This window comes from Aplosporella prunicola, assembly GCF_010093885.1.
Source record: "Aplosporella prunicola CBS 121167 unplaced genomic scaffold K452scaffold_7, whole genome shotgun sequence".
NCBI lineage: Eukaryota > Fungi > Ascomycota > Dothideomycetes > Botryosphaeriales > Aplosporellaceae > Aplosporella > Aplosporella prunicola.
Window position 1 is genome coordinate 81,766 of NW_022983535.1, and position 9,897 is coordinate 91,662.

The window sequence follows — 9,897 nt, forward strand, 5'->3', positions numbered from 1 at the left end:
GCTTCGCATTGCTATACTGTATGCTCTTATAAAGTGTCTAATCCCTCTGTAATCACCCGCGAAACAATCCTACTTTAAAGACGCATGCTCCCGTATCTCCCCACTATGGCAACTAAGATTTTCCCTTTCAAATCAAAATGACAAGTTAAGAATCAGTCGTACATGGGCAAACGGAACACTTCATTATTCTAAGAATAGCAAGCCGATGGACAGCGAAGCCGATGAGAGTTCATTATTAATTAAACAAAGAGTACCGCGAAAACACGATCCTAAGCTTAGTGAACTAAACCAACACCAGACTACCTATTAACAACATCAAAAACCAACACTCAAGAACACTAATCTTTAGCGAAAGCCGTCTTGCCACAGAAGTCCGCCATAAACTCCTGGAAACTGTGGACCACCTCGTGCTTCTCAGAGGAGCACTCGTGGACTATGCAAGGCGAGATGGTATAGCCGAAATAGTCGTACGTCTTTGATTTCCAGTCCTTTTCGCATATTTCCGCGCGAGTGCTGTCCCAGAAGGGGTAATCGTAGTGCGAGTCAATACACCTCTGGAAGCAAGGGTGCAGGTCGGAGCGCTCCGGCTTCGCATCCGCTTTTGCGTATGCTTCTGCCTTGGTTGCAAAGCTGGCCATGGTGATGGTGCCGAGAAAGAGCTGGAGAAGACGCATTGTATGTGTGTGTGCGTGTGAGTTTTGTTTGTGTGTGTGTATGTAAAGTCTGTTTCATTGTTAGCACTCACTGCACTGCAGGAAACTAGGCGTGGATAAGTCCATACCGAAAGTGTGAGTTTTAAGAGCTTGGCCTTTTGGGATTTCGAGACTGAAAGTGGAGATTAGAGTGCTTGGTTTGCTTTTACATGCTGCGGAAAGGGCGAAGAGCTATATACTTGCGTTTTTGCACACTGATGGTACCGAAAAGTGCGATGCCATGGTTCGCGACCGCACCTCGACGTTTTGGCCAGGCAGAAGCCTATCGCTGAGTTGCGACTAACAAGCGTAAAATAGTCGAAACTCTAATTCAAGACGTAAGTCCCAAATTTCCTCTACGGGCAATAGACGAAAAGAAAATGTATTCAGTCAAAACGTCAACTAAATCAAGCACTGACGTCGTTGGAGCCCGTCTACTTCAAACCACCCACAAAGAACCGCGGCACCCATTTTCACAAAGCCAGATCTACACACAAACACATACGCTGTTCAACGGCCCCGGCCAGAACCCCCACTCCCGCAATACCAAGCAATTTCGCTGAAGCACCCTTAGGTATACTACATATAGATACGTAAGTACACGATGAATATACGCTGCCTAGCAACGTATATATAGTAGGAAGCATCTTCACTACCCCCGAACGGCTTTATACCCTTATATAGAGTCTTATTTACTTCGAATACTACTACATTTATATCCTTACGTAACAAGCCTTCTTAAAGCCCTACGCGCACGATATATATATCTACCTGTTATATAGTCGCAACCCACTAGACCTCTTCACACCTACGCGTAGAGATTCTCTATATTATAGCTATATTATTTTCTATCTCCTCGAACCGGCACTATACATTTACCCCTAGTACAGTAGCGGTAGATACGTAATACAACCTATTATAGAGTGCTAAGTAGCTTTCCATACTTCCGTAAAGATATAAACCTTTATATCTATTTCTATCCATATCCCTATACATTCGCTCTCTTTATAGTTTATACATGCGAATCTACACGCTCTACGTATATAGGAAGCCCTACCGCATCCTTATACATCCTCCTCATCCCCACGCTGTACAACTTATTATGTACACCATTACAGAGGCTATACACACGTCACGCGCACCACCGCAACGAGCTGAGTAGCTTCAAGCCCCTATATAGAGGCTTCTACCACGAAGCCGACACTCTACCATATACCCACAATCACTCAACATTTTAACGTATTCACCTCACTCCCCACAGCCGCATCCACCGCTACCGGCAAGCTATTGTCGGCGCTTTGCCCCGCGCTGGCAATAAGGGAAGGCGCGAAGCTCTACCGTCTACGTCATTCTCTTTCACCATCAGTCATCTTTCACTTTCACAACCCCCTCGTGCCTTCCTTCTCTTCTGCCTAGCACCTTCCGTTCGCTTCTCTCGCTTAGCGAGTTCATTCACCATCTGCAACTATATAAGTACCTCCTCCCCCCACCTCCCACCGACTTCTTCTGATCGGCCGGCACACTTCTTTTCCAGTGCACTACCACCATCACCACTACTATTACCACTACCGCCACCACCATGCCTCCCTCGCGTGCCGCCCAAGTGGCCGCTGGCGTCCACGTCATCCTCTCCGTCCTCATCATTGGATGGGGCCTCATGATGAAGGCGGTTTCCGCTATCGGCGCCGTCATCACCACCATCTGCGAAGTGCCGGGCGTCCGGTCCTTCAGCTCCTCCGTCCTCGGCGTCCTCGCTCCCTGCCTCACCGTTGCGCAGCTCATCGGTACGGGTTGCTTCTTGAGCTTCCGATGGGGATGGGAGAGGTATCTCCACCCATGCCTTTTCGGTGCCGACCTCTTCGCCTTCTGTCCTCCCTACGGCCGGACCCATGGGCTGCTCCTTCTCATCCTGCCCAGCGTCACTGGCTTCTTGTGGGCTGTCTCCTGGCTGTACGTCCTGGTCGTTGGCAACTGGAGCGCCCCTCGACACAAGGAGCCGTCGGCGAAGGACAACGTCATCCGGCAGGTCGATGGACGGACCGGCATCACACGGTTTTGCGACATTTGCAAAATCGAGCAGCCGGACCGTACCCACCACGACCCGAAGCCGAAAAAATGCTTGCCGTTGTTTGACCACCAGTGTTACTGGTTTCCGGCACCAGTATACCTAAAGACCCAGAAGGCCTACCTCTGGGCACTCACCCTGCTGCCGGTCCAGCTGACCATCACCATCTTCTTCGGTTACTGGCTCTTCTTCACACACCGCAGGGAGCACTTCAAGCCCCTCGAGATCACCTACTTCGTAACCAGCACAATCACCTTCATCATGTGTCTGGTCGAAGTGTTCTTCAATGCCTATATGTGGACCAACCTCATCGGCCACAATGTCAGGATGACGGAGCTCCGTCATGGTGCTCGGCTCACGATCCGCAGCACCGACGGCACGAAGAAGGCCGAGCAGGCGGCAGCGCCCAAGGTCTACCCATGGGACCGCGGCGTCTGGGAGAACTTCCAGCAGAACTTCGGGTCATTCCCGGAGTGCTTCAACATCTTCCGCGAGCCTCCCATTAGCCAGAAGACCCGGGATGGCACTGGCTACGCGGCCACGGTCTTCGAGAAGCAGGCCCAGCTCGAGCTGGACGCCATGGGCCTTGGCGCCGCCCCGCCCGCCGCTCCGCCTGCCCCTCCCGCTCCGCCCGCTCCACCTGCTCCGCCCGCCCACGCCCACACTGTGCGCCGCCGCGGCGACCGCTCGACCACCTCGGGCTACGAGCTCGAGCCGCCGGGGGTCGACAGGACCCGCACCCGCCGCTTCTCTTGAAGGGTAAATGGTGGTACTTGTCGTTGGCGGCGAAGGATTTGCTTTTTTTTTCTTTCTCTTTCTTTCTTTCTTTCTTCTCTGGTACATGTTGCTAGCGGCGAAGGAATGGTTTCTTTGGTTGTGCTTTTTTGCTTTTTCATAGGGACGACTTGAATCTCCCTCTAATTTTGCTTTTGCTTTTGCTTTGCTTTTGCTTTGCTTTGCCCGCACCCAACCGGATTCATCACTACGGCGGGTTGCCTTTCGTGTTGCGCTGACGCAGCCGTAGATAGCTGAAGACGATTTCTTTTCTCTCCACTGCTGCTTCCTCATGGTGTTTATGGTGGCTGTTGGCATGCTATGCCGTCCTGTTCCTGACAGTATACAGTTCTCCGCTACCGAGCACGACGGATGCATCACAGCACGTCCACGGCGAGGCTCCCTCAGACCACACAAAGACACTCCATCATACACAGCGCCACGAGAGCCACAAACACTGCCAGAGCCCGTATATACACGCAGAAAGTACCAGCACAGCCCCCTCAACGGCTTTCTCCTAGCACAGAGACCTACACCGCACGCCACCCTTACCCAGTCACGCTGGCCACGACACAACACCACGCCTACAGACCCCGCACACGCCACATAGCTACGCAGCGCTACCTACGTACGCCCGCCACAAGCAGCCCCATCCGCGCGCAAGCCAATACGACCAAACCACACAAACGCCTTCACACGCCCACCTGCATGCACCTCCGCACAACATACCACGCCATCATAGACCCCAAATAGACGCGGAAACCAGGACGGCACGCCCTCTGCTCCCTAGGCCCAGCAGAGGCGCCCCCCGAAACCGGCAGTATGAGCTGCAGAGAGCTTTGGATGCGGTTGCTGCGGCTCTGCACCATGTACTGCATAGGTGTGTGAAGGTATGGCATCCCTGTGCTTGGAGGTAGCTAGGTACGTATGTAATTGTAATGTTAAGAACCTGCATTTGCGGCTTTGCATTGCTACTATCTAAACATTTACAGGTGCCCAGCTCTTCCATAACCACTCGTATAACAACCCTAGCCCAAAGAAGAATCCATACATGCCCCTCCACTTCGCCAAACATGCATAATCCCTAAGAACAAATAAGATAAGACAGGGCCCAGACCCACGCAAATGCATGAATTACTCTTTCACAACACAAAGAAACAAACGAGCAAACGCTACCAAACCGCCTTTGCACCGCCTATAACAAAGACACTTAATCAGGACCGAAGACTTTGCGTCCACAGAAGGCAAACATGAAGTCCTGGAAGGACTTGACAGCTTCCTTCTTGCCCAGGCACTGGTGCACAGAGCATGGCGAAACGGTATAGCCTAGCCACTTATACGTCTGCGACTTCCAGTCGTTTGCACAGAAATCTTTCCTTCCGCTCGTCCAAAAGGGGTAGTCGTAGTGTGCGTCTATGCATTCTACGAGGCATGGGGCCAAGTCGCCACGGTTTGGGGTCGCGTCATTTGGTGGTAGCTTAAACGCCGCAGCCATTCCGAAGCCGCCGACGAGGAGGGTGAGGAGACGCATTGTGTGTGTGTTTGCGTGTGTGTAAAGTCTATTCAATTATTAGCACTCACTGCACAGCCCACACCCAGGCACAAGGAAATCCTCACCAAAAGCGTAAGTCTCAAGAGTCCGGGGCTTAGATCTCGAAATTCTGAAGGCCGAGAGTGCAGACAAGCGTGCTAGATCTACTTGCACACACTGCAGAGCGGGCGCAGTATTATATACTACTTATTTCTACGAGCTGGCGGTACCAAAGGCGCGCAAGACCGTGGTTCGGGGCCGGCATATCTGCGTTTTGACTGCGCTGAAGCCTGTCGCTGCGGAGCGGACAGCCAGCGGACGGCGGTTGGAACTTGGATCTACAAAACCGTGAGCTCTGGGCTCTGGCTTCAGGCGATACACGGATTGGAAGGACTGGGTGGCAGGTTCTCGTATGTATTAGCCGCTAAGACAACTCTCTTGAACCACGGTACCCATACACACACGCAACCCACCACACCCCCCTCTCCTCCCTCCGCCCACAGCAGCAGCACGTCCGCAACCGCCAGCATGGCCACAGAAAGCTTCGGATGCGGTTACTGCGGCCGTGTGACCGGGTTGTATGATTATGCAGAGGTACACCGTCCTCACGGTCGTAGCCAGTTAGATACACGTATAGTAGACTTTGTCACGAGGGTGGAAAGGGGTTTTTGCGCATGTGTGTACGATGCAGAGCTGGGTATATCATCCATGCATTCATCATATATACGTACAGATACACTACATCGCCCCCTCATCCCAACCCCGTCTCCAGTCCCATGTCCACCACCACCACCACCACCACCACATTATATCCATAATCTATAATTCACCTCTCGCCACTCCACTACAACCCCCTACGCCAGCTCATAAGCCTGGCCCCTCCCATGCCCATGCCCATGTTCAAACCCCGGACTCGGCAGCTCCTGCACCCCAGCCCCGGAATTACTGCTATCAAGCTCGCCCACGGCGGGCGCCATCTCGCCGACCTTACGATCCTGCATCGCCCACGACCCAGGCTGCTGTGCCTCGTATGGCGGCGCCGTCGGGCCATCGACGTCGATGAGCGCGGGCGAAGGCTCCGACGTCGGCACCGCGGTATGGCGGCGCTGCTGCTTCTTGCGGCGCAGGAAGAACAGTGCAAGCAGCAGCAGCAGGATCGCGGCGCCCAGGCCGACACCGATGCCGATGCCAATCTTCGCGCCGGTCGAGAGGCCCGAGTCGCTCGCCGAATCCTTGTCCCCGCCGCCCGCGCTGTCCGTGCCGCTCGCGTCGCCGGCTAGCGGCTTCAGCACGCTGCTCCACGTTGCGTTCCAGACGGGGCTGATCGCGGCCGTCAGGCTCGTGCTGTCTGCGTCGATGACGTGCACGTCCGTCGAGTCGATTGCGCCGGGGCCCGGCGCCTGCGCCAGCCAGAGATACTTGGAGTCGAAGTTCTGGGCGAGGAAGGCGCCCTGGAGGAAGGCGCGGCCGAGGATCGTGCTCGGCGCGCTGTCGCTCTGCGAGGGGTCGTAGGGCCGGCAGGGGAAGTAGGGCGTCGGCGACGGGGTCAGCGGCGCCGAGAGCGTCAGGTTCAGCAGCGCAAAGGGGATGTCGATGTTTTGCGTCGTGCCGGACTTGCCGGCCGTGTGGAAGCTGAAGGACAGGTAGTGCGGCGAGTTGATAATCTTGGTGTAGGCCGCGTCCGTCGTGTCCCACAGGTAGAGGTCGAAGTCGGCGTCGTACTGCACGGGCAGGTAGGCGGCGATGGCGTCGCACGTCGCGCCGGGGAGGTACATGTACGGGACGCCGGGGTCGGGGCGGGTGGACAGGGGCAGGCTGGCGGCATTGGTGCCGTTGGTCTTGAGCAGACCGGTGGTGCGCTTGGCCGACGTGTTGATGAAGGCGGAACCGCCCTCGGCGACGCCCAGCTCCACGTCGGCGAGGTACAGGTACGAGTTGTCGTCGGTGGCGATGGGCGTGCCGATGCAGCGCGTGCGGTCGTAGCCCCCGAGGTAGAGGCTGCCCGAGATGTTCTGGGACACGGAGCCCACGTGCAGACTGTAGCTGGTGGAGGCGACGGCGTCTTGTAGCACTGCATCGGCAAGCGTCGTATTCATCTCCAATTGGCTGCCGTTGGCAGACTTGTATCCGAACGTGTCTTGCATGCCGTTGAGCGACCACTATAGCACTGGTGGTCAGCAAGAGAAGCCGCATGCGAATGGGCACCTCCCAAACTCACATAGCCGACGTCGAGCGTGTACGACGTGCCGCCCGGGTACTTGACGGTGAGATTGTCGGACACGGCACTGACGTGGTTGTCCAAGAACTTGTAGCGGCGGCCCTCGTTGGCCTGCAGTACGAAGCGCTCGGCGATGTAGCGCATGTTGCCCTCCAAGCCCATGACGTCGGTCATGTACTTGCCGGCCTCGTCGGTCAGGGCCGTAGGCTCAAAGGACGCGCTGTTCTTCCAGGCAGAGAGGCTCTGGGCGCCCGAGCCCTCCCACATGCCCGGCGTGGGCAGCGGGCAGCTGGCGCTCGAGGCCTGGCATGCCGATGCGTTGATGATGAGGGATGTCTCGAGGAGTGACGGATGGAATGTCACGTGCTGAGAGGTTGTGAGTCGTTATTCGGGTGGAGAGAGATAGTGATCAAGCTACCTGGTCGGGAAAGTCGATGCTAAAGTCTGGGGAAGAAGGAGGGTCAGCGTGGGGTAACAGCGGCGCCTGGGGCGGAGAATTTGGAACTTACGGATGGCATTCCACGGACCGTCAGGGCCGACTGGGCGGGGCGTGTCAGTCAACGGTCAAACGGTAGAGAGATGTAACCCGTACCTGTCTCGTTGTACCAGAGCGGCCAGGGCTCGGGAGTGGCGGCGCGAGCCGCGGGAAGCAGAGCCGAAGCGATGATGAGAGCGCTACCGAGTGAGTCGCGCATTTTGGCAGCGGATGCGGAGCATTACGAGCGGAAAAGAAGGAGGGCGGGAAGGGAAAAGGATATATACTGAGCATTTGTCAGGCGGCAGCTAGAGTAGGCTGAGGGCTGAGGCGCAAGCGGAGGGATGGGCTAGAGACAAGGGGCAATCAAAACAGCCAGTCAAACGGCAAAAGCAACGCCAAACTAACGACGCCATCTCGGCCCCCACCGCCCTGCATCTCATCTCCACGACGCGACCAAAGGGAACGGCACGCCCAAAATAGCCACCACTCGACTCGCACCCCTGCGCCACCCAAACCTTAACCGCTGGCCGGCCTGACGGTTGACGTCTTGTTTCGCACCTGTCGCCTTCACCGCTCACGCTGCGCCTCGCCTCGCGCGAAGGAGGAAAAAACTCTGGAATGATCCTTCGGCCAGCGCGCCGGGATGAAGATCAGGCACCACCGCTCCGTCGGATCAAGTTTCCATTGCCACGGCGTCACAACGACCGGGGAGTGGTCGAGACTTTTTTTTTTTTGCTCTTTGGTGACGTGGTGGGGCCGGTGGACGGACGATGCCGACGGGAATGCGCGAGACGGAAAACGGGGCGAGAGCGAGAGCGAGATGCGAGATGCGAGATCCGGGATGCTGGTGTGGGGTTGGAGGATGGAGGATTGCCTCTCCGGGTGGCTGCGGCGCGGCGTGGGGCATCGTGAGCTTGATTTCTCTCGCTCTTTATCCTCACCTTTAAGCCAGCCCATCCACCATGTCATCCACCGCTCACACCCACACCCTCACCACCTTCCGCTACGATCCCGCCACCCAAACCTACCCCACGCGCTCCGCCGACCGCGCACTCGGCCACAATGAAGTCCTGATCAAGACGACGCACGCCGGCATCTGCTACACCGACGTGCACGCCAAGCCCAAGGGCTGCGGCCTGGGGCACGAGGGCGTCGGGCGCGTCGTGCGCGTCGGCGCGGGTGTCAGGGAGATCGGGATTGGAGATCGCGTCGGCTGGGGGTCTGTCTCGCTCGCGTGTCCTACTTGTCAGCGAACCGTTCGCTAACCATGGTCCTGCAGATGGTTACACCATGTCCGTCAACCTCACCCCAACTCCTCACCACCCTCTCGCTAACACACACCTTCAGTCCTGCGGCCACTGCGTCGTCTGCCTCGATGGATACCGTCAATACTGCGCCGACGCGCGCGGATTCGCCTTTGGTGAGCTGGACCAGGGCGCCTTTGGCGACTACGCCATCTGGGACGAGACGTTTGTGTACCCGATCCCGGATGAGATATCATCTGCGGCCGCTGCACCGCTCATGTGCGCCGGCGCGTCCACGTACGAGGCCCTCATGGCAGCCGACACCAAGCCGAGCGACCGCGTCGGCGTCGTCGGTCTCGGCGGGCTCGGTCACATGGCCGTCTTGTTCGCGCGCGCCATGGGGTGCGATGTGACGGTGTTTTCGCGCAGTGGGGAAAAGAGACAAGACGCCCTGGCTCTTGGCGCCGACGAGTTTGTTGCCCCGCAGAAAGCTTCGTCGGGCCCCGTGGAGCGCGCCAATGTCAACGTGCTCCTCCTCTGCGCAAACGCCGTCCCCGACCTCGAGGGTTACCTTCCCCGCCTCGCACGCATGGCGCGCATCGTGGTCATGACGATCCAGGCCGAACCACTCAGCGTGCCATACATGCCGTTTGTGCTGCCGGGGCACCGTCTCATCGCCTCGACCGAGGCATCGCGCCGCAACCATATCGACATGCTGCGCTTCGTGGCGCGCCACAACATCCAGCCATGGGTGCAGACGTTTCCGCTGACGGAGCAGGGCGTTGCGGACGCGTTTGCGACGCTGGAGAGGGGGGAGATGAGGTTCCGGGGCGTGCTTGCGGCGGAGGGCGCTGAGGAAGAAGAGAGAGAGAGAAAGCGAGAGCAGCGAGATTGA

At 57.1% G+C, this 9,897-nt stretch overlaps 5 protein-coding genes across 5 annotated transcripts; 2 read left to right on the forward strand and 3 right to left on the reverse strand.

The window, feature by feature from the left end:
• Positions 1-338: 338 nt before the first annotated feature.
• Positions 339-638, reverse strand: K452DRAFT_296244 (uncharacterized protein; the record flags this gene model as incomplete). Its single annotated transcript, XM_033541896.1, has 1 exon — positions 339-638. One exon carries the CDS (start codon positions 636-638, stop codon positions 339-341), a length of 300 nt encoding a protein of 99 aa, XP_033399688.1.
• A 1,633-nt stretch (positions 639-2,271) lies between these two features.
• K452DRAFT_296245 (uncharacterized protein) lies at positions 2,272-3,513 on the forward strand (the record flags this gene model as incomplete). The annotated part of the gene is made up of 1 exon (XM_033541897.1): positions 2,272-3,513. The coding sequence occupies one exon, from the start codon at positions 2,272-2,274 to the stop codon at positions 3,511-3,513; it is 1,242 nt and encodes a 413-aa protein (XP_033399689.1).
• Positions 3,514-4,588: 1,075 nt separating this feature from the next.
• On the reverse strand, positions 4,589-5,561 carry K452DRAFT_345352 (uncharacterized protein). The gene has a single exon (XM_033545451.1). It carries the CDS (start codon positions 5,060-5,062, stop codon positions 4,742-4,744), a length of 321 nt encoding a protein of 106 aa, XP_033399690.1. The 5' UTR covers positions 5,063-5,561; the 3' UTR covers positions 4,589-4,741.
• Positions 5,562-5,755: 194 nt separating this feature from the next.
• K452DRAFT_285180 (uncharacterized protein) lies at positions 5,756-8,398 on the reverse strand. The gene is made up of 5 exons (XM_033540068.1): positions 7,873-8,398; positions 7,790-7,819; positions 7,699-7,724; positions 7,281-7,646; positions 5,756-7,221 (listed from the first exon to the last, which is right to left on the reverse strand). Exons 1-5 carry the CDS (start codon positions 7,973-7,975, stop codon positions 5,917-5,919), a joined length of 1,830 nt encoding a protein of 609 aa, XP_033399691.1. The 5' UTR covers positions 7,976-8,398; the 3' UTR covers positions 5,756-5,916.
• On the forward strand, positions 8,285-9,897 carry K452DRAFT_267042 (uncharacterized protein; the record flags this gene model as incomplete). Its single annotated transcript, XM_033538827.1, has 3 exons — positions 8,285-8,977; positions 9,038-9,050; positions 9,106-9,897. The coding sequence occupies exons 1-3, from the start codon at positions 8,721-8,723 to the stop codon at positions 9,895-9,897; spliced, it is 1,062 nt and encodes a 353-aa protein (XP_033399692.1). The 5' UTR covers positions 8,285-8,720.

Coding starts and splice junctions, on each gene's coding strand:
- K452DRAFT_345352 (XM_033545451.1), bottom strand. CDS start 5,062: ATGCGTCTCCTCACCCTCCTCGTCGGCGGCTTCGGAATGGCTGCGGCG.
- K452DRAFT_285180 (XM_033540068.1), bottom strand. CDS start 7,975: ATGCGCGACTCACTCGGTAGCGCTCTCATCATCGCTTCGGCTCTGCTT. Junction 7,725..7,789: donor CGGTCCGTGGAATGCCATCC/GTAAGTTCCAAA, acceptor CTTCTTCCCCAG/ACTTTAGCATCGACTTTCCC. Junction 7,222..7,280: donor ACACGCTCGACGTCGGCTAT/GTGAGTTTGGGA, acceptor CCAGTGCTATAG/TGGTCGCTCAACGGCATGCA.